We start from the raw sequence: 5,000 nt of genomic DNA, 5'->3' as shown, positions 1-5,000 counted from the left end.
TACCTGTGGCGCTGATGTTTAGGCCAAGGTATGTATAGTTTTTTGTGTGCTCTAGGGCAACAGTGTCTAGATGGAATTTGTATTTGTGGTCCTGGTGACTGGACCTTTTTTGGAACACCATTATTTTGGTCTTACTGAGATTTACTGTCAGGGCCCAGGTCTGACAGAATCTGTGCATAAGATCTAGGTGCTGCTGTAGGCCCTCCTTGGTTGGTGACAAAAGCACCAGATCATCGGCAAACAGCAGACATTTGACTTCGGATTCTAGCAGGGGGAGGCCGGGTGCTGCAGACTTTTCTAGTGCCCGCGCCAATTCATTGATATATATGTTGAAGAGGGTGGGGCTTAAGCTGCATCCCTGTCTAACCCCACGACCCTGTGTGAAGAAATGTGTGTGTTTTTTGCCAATTTTAACCGCACACTTGTTGTTTGTGTACATGGATTTTATAATGTTGTATGTTTTACCCCCAACACCACTTTCCATCAGTTTGTATAGCAGACCCTCATGCCAGATTGAGTCGAAGGCTTTTTTGAAATCAACAAAGCATGAGAAGACTTTGCCTTTGTTTTGGTTTGTTTGGTTGTCAATTAGGGTGTGCAGGGTGAATACATGGTCTGTTGTACGGTAATTTGGTAAAAAGCCAATTTGACATTTGCTCAGTACATTGTTTTCATTGAGGAAATGTACGAGTCTGCTGTTAATAATAATGCAGAGGATTTTCCCAAGGTTACTGTTGACACATATTCCACGGTAGTTGTTGGGGTCAAATTTGTCTCCACTTTTGTGGATTAGTCCTTGGTTCCAAATATTGGGGAAGATGCCAGAGCTAAGTATGATGTTAAAGAGTTTTAGTATAGCCAATTGGAATTTGTTGTCTGTATATTTGATCATTTCATTGAGGATACCATCAACACCACAGGCCTTTTTGGGTTGGAGGGTTTTTACTTTGTCCTGTAACTCATTCAATGTAATTGGAGAATCCAGTGGGTTCTGGTAGTCTTTAATAGTTGATTCTAAGATCTGTATTTGATCATGTATATGTTTTTGCTCTTTATTCTTTGTTATAGAGCCAAAAAGATTGGAGAAGTGGTTTACCCATACATCTCCATTTTGGATAGATAATTCTTCTTGTTGTTGTTTGTTTAGTGTTTTCCAATTTTCCCAGAAGTGGTTAGAGTCTATGGATTCTTCAATTGCATTGAGCTGATTTCTGATGTGCTGTTCCTTCTTTTTCCGTAGTGTATTTCTGTATTGTTTTAGTGATTCACCATAGTGAAGGCGTAGACTCAGGTTTTCCGGGTCTCTATGTTTTTGGTTGGACAGGTTTCTCAATTTCTTTCTTAGATTTTTGCATTCTTCATCAAACCATTTGACATTATTGTTAATTTTTTTCGGTTTTCTATTTGAGATTTTTAGATTTGATAGGGAAGCTGAGAGGTCAAATATACTGTTAAGATTTTCTACTGCCAAGTTTACACCTTCACTATTACAGCGGAACGTTTTACCCAGGAAATTGTCTAAAAGGGATTGAATTTGTTGTTGCCTAATTGTTTTTTGGTAGGTTTCCAAACTGCATTCCTTCCATCTATAGCATTTCTTAATGTTGCTCAGTTCCTTTGGCTTTGATGCCTCATGAATGATTATTGCTCTGTTTAAGTAGACTGTGATTTTGCTGTGGTCTGATAGGGGTGTCAGTGGGCTGACTGTGAACGCTCTGAGAGACTCTGGGTTGAGGTCAGTGATAAAGTAGTCTACAGTACTACTGCCAAGAGATGAGCTATAGGTGTACCTACCATAGGAGTCCCCTCGAAGCCTACCGTTGACTATGTACATGTCTCTGTCTCTCTCCTCTCTCTCTCTGTCTCTGTCCTCTCTGTCTGTCTCTCTCCTCTCTCTCTCTCTCTCTCTCTCTCTCTCTCTCTATTTCACACACTCTTTCTCTGTCTCTGTCTCTCTCCTCTCTGTCTGTCTCTCTCCTCTCTGTCTGTCTCTCTCCTCTCTCTGTCTCTGTCTCTCTCCTCTCTCTGTCTCTGTCTCTCTCCTCTCTCTCTCTGTCTCTCTCCTCTCTGTCTGTCTCTCTCCTCTCTGTCTGTCTCTCTCCTCTCTCTGTCTCTGTCTCTCTCCTCTCTGTCTGTCTCTCTCCTCTCTCCCTCTGTCTCTCTCCATCTCTCTATTTCACACACTCTCTCTCTGTCTCTGTCTCTCTCCTCTCTCTCTCTCTCTCTCAGGTCTGACAGCGGCTGCTCTTGCTGAGGCCATGAAGACTAAAAAGATAAAGTTAGAGGTGATGGGGGGTTACCATAGTAACCACCACCAGCATCATCATCACCACGGGACAGACGGAGAGAACGGAGGAGATCACCACAACTCCTCCAGTCTGGGTGAGTCCATATTAATCCCTGTTATTACGTTATCATTACAGTCAATGGACCAGCATCAGTTTCATTACAATGCTGGCCCTCTAGGCTTTGAGTTAGAGGTGTAATGTAAGTCTGAAAACACTATACACAGTACCAGTCAAACACTATACACAGTACCAGTCAAACACTATACACAGTACCAGTCAAAAGTTTGGACACTCCTACTCATTCCAGGGCTGTTGTTTTTAGTGAAGACATCAGAAACTATGAAATAACACATATGGAATCATGTAGTAACCAAAAAAGTGTTAAACAAATCAAAATATATTTTATATTTGAGATTCTACAAAGGAGCCACCCTTTGCCTTGTTGACAGCGTTGCACACTCTTGGCATTCTCTCAACCAGCTTCACCTGGAATGCTTTTCCAACAGTCTTGAAGGAGTTCCCACATATGCTGAGCACTTGTTGGCTGCTTTTCCTTCACTCTGCGGTCCGACTCATCCCAAACCATCTCAAATGGGTTGAGGTCGGGTGATTGTGGAGGCCAGGTCATCTGATGCAGCACTCCATCACTCTCCTTCCGGGTCAATATATAAAATATATTTAGATTTGTTTAACACTTTTTTTGGTTACTACATGATTACAAATGTGTTATTTCATAGTTCTGATGTCTTCACCAATATTCTACAATGTAGATACATAGTAAAAATAAAGGAAAACCCTTATATGGTTCTGTATATATATATATATATATATATATATATATATATATATATATATAGCATATAACTGCACCCACATGATATCTTGGCAGCTGTCCATACTTTTTGATTGCATCTCTATGATCATGTCAACAGCACACCTACTGGTCTTGATTAAGCAGGATATGACATCATCACTGTATCACACAGATAAATCAATTTCCTAATTTACTGGTTCAAGACAAGGTTTTAAGATGAAATGCTTATGTACTGCTTATGAAGGCAGTATGTATGGGTTATGAAGGCAGTATGTATGGGTTATGAATGCAGTATGTATGGGTTATGAATGCAGTATGTATGGGTTATGAATGCAGTATGTATGGGTTATGAATGCAGTATGTATGGGTTATGAAGGCAGTATGTATGGGTTATGAAGGCAGTATGTATGGGTTATGAATGCAGTATGTATGGGTTATGAATGTAGTATGTATGGGTTATGAATGCAGTATGTATGGGTTATGAATGCAGTATGTATGGGTTATGAATGTGTTATGACGCTGTTATGAAGGCAGTATGTATGGGTTATGAATGCAGTATGTATGGGTTATGAATGTGTTATGACGCTGTTATGAAGGCAGTATGTATGGGTTATGAATGCAGTATGTATGGGTTATGAATGTGTTATGACGCTGTTATGAAGGCAGTATGTATGGGTTATGAATGCAGTATGTATGGGTTATGAATGTGTTATGACGCTGTTATGAAGGTAGCCTTCTAAGATGTAGTCCATGTTGGTGTATGAATGAGGGTTGAGAGTAACTGTAACTTCCTTGAACAGAGACCACCTGTCCTTCTGCCTCTGGGACTGAACTGGCAAGACAACAGCTTCACCTGAAACACAAATCAGATGTATTTATATAGCCCTTCGTACAACAGCTTCACCTGAAACACAAATCAGATGGATTTATATAGCCCTTCGTCCAACAGCTTCACCTGAAACAGAACAGAATGTATTTATATAGCCCTTCGTCCAACAGCTTCACCTGAAACAGAACAGAATGTATTTATATAGCCCTTCGTACAACAGCTTCACCTGAAACAGAACAGAATGTCTAACAAGGAAGAGAAGAAATCAATAGTGTTCTCTGTAGTTTAGGATCTTGAACACAAACGATGACTGTGTATTGATTTGGTGCAGGGTTCCAGCTAATTGGCTGGTTACAACACCATCAGTATGTTGAGACAGACGACAGGGATTATCAAAGCCTGAACAGAATCACAAATCAACCTGGTTTATGACGTGGCTTAAGAGCAGAGTGTGTGTGTGTGTGTTTGTGTGTGCCAGCACAGGTAGCATTGACGATCAGTAAGAGAAACCAGTAAACTACTTTTAAATACAGATCTCCTTCAGCCCCACTATATGTTTTGTATCTTTATTTAACTAGGCAAGTCAGTTGAGAACAAATTATTATTTACAATGACGGTCTACCCCGGGCCAAACCCGGACGATACTGGGACAATTGTGCGCCACCCTATTCGACTCCCAGTCACGGCCGGATTTGATACAGCCTGGATTCGAACCAGGTACTGCAGTGACGCCTCTTGCACTGAGATGCAGTGTCTTAGACCGCTGCGCCACTCAGGAGCGCAGTAAGATAAACAGTAAGATACAGTAAGATAAACCAGTAAACTAGTTTTAAATACAGATGTCTCCTTCAGCCTGCTGTATTACAGTAAGATAAACCAGTAAACTAGTTTTAAATACAGATGTCTCCTTCAGCCCACCATATTACAGTAAGATATTACAGTAAGATAAACCAGTAAACTAGTTTTAAATACAGATGTCTCCTTCAGCCTGCTGTATTACAGTAAGATATTACAGTAAGATAAACCAGTAAACTAGTTTTAAATACAGATGTCTCCTTCAGCCCACTAT

General features: G+C 40.6%; 1 protein-coding gene across 2 annotated transcripts in view; it reads left to right on the top strand.

The window, feature by feature from the left end:
- The window catches only part of LOC118936671 (dachshund homolog 1-like), a 93,201-nt gene that overhangs the window by 40,867 nt on the left and 47,334 nt on the right, over positions 1-5,000 (top strand). For both annotated transcript variants that reach the window (XM_036981962.1, XM_036981963.1), the window contains exon 3: positions 2,230-2,382. In XM_036981962.1, the coding sequence (XP_036837857.1) occupies positions 2,230-2,382 (153 nt within the window). The remainder of the gene's footprint in view (positions 1-2,229; positions 2,383-5,000) is intronic.

The sequence above is a fragment of the Oncorhynchus mykiss genome, chromosome 7, assembly GCF_013265735.2.
Source record: "Oncorhynchus mykiss isolate Arlee chromosome 7, USDA_OmykA_1.1, whole genome shotgun sequence".
NCBI lineage: Eukaryota > Metazoa > Chordata > Actinopteri > Salmoniformes > Salmonidae > Oncorhynchus > Oncorhynchus mykiss.
Note: the sequence above shows the minus strand (reverse complement) of the source record. Positions and strands in the feature narration are given on the sequence as shown.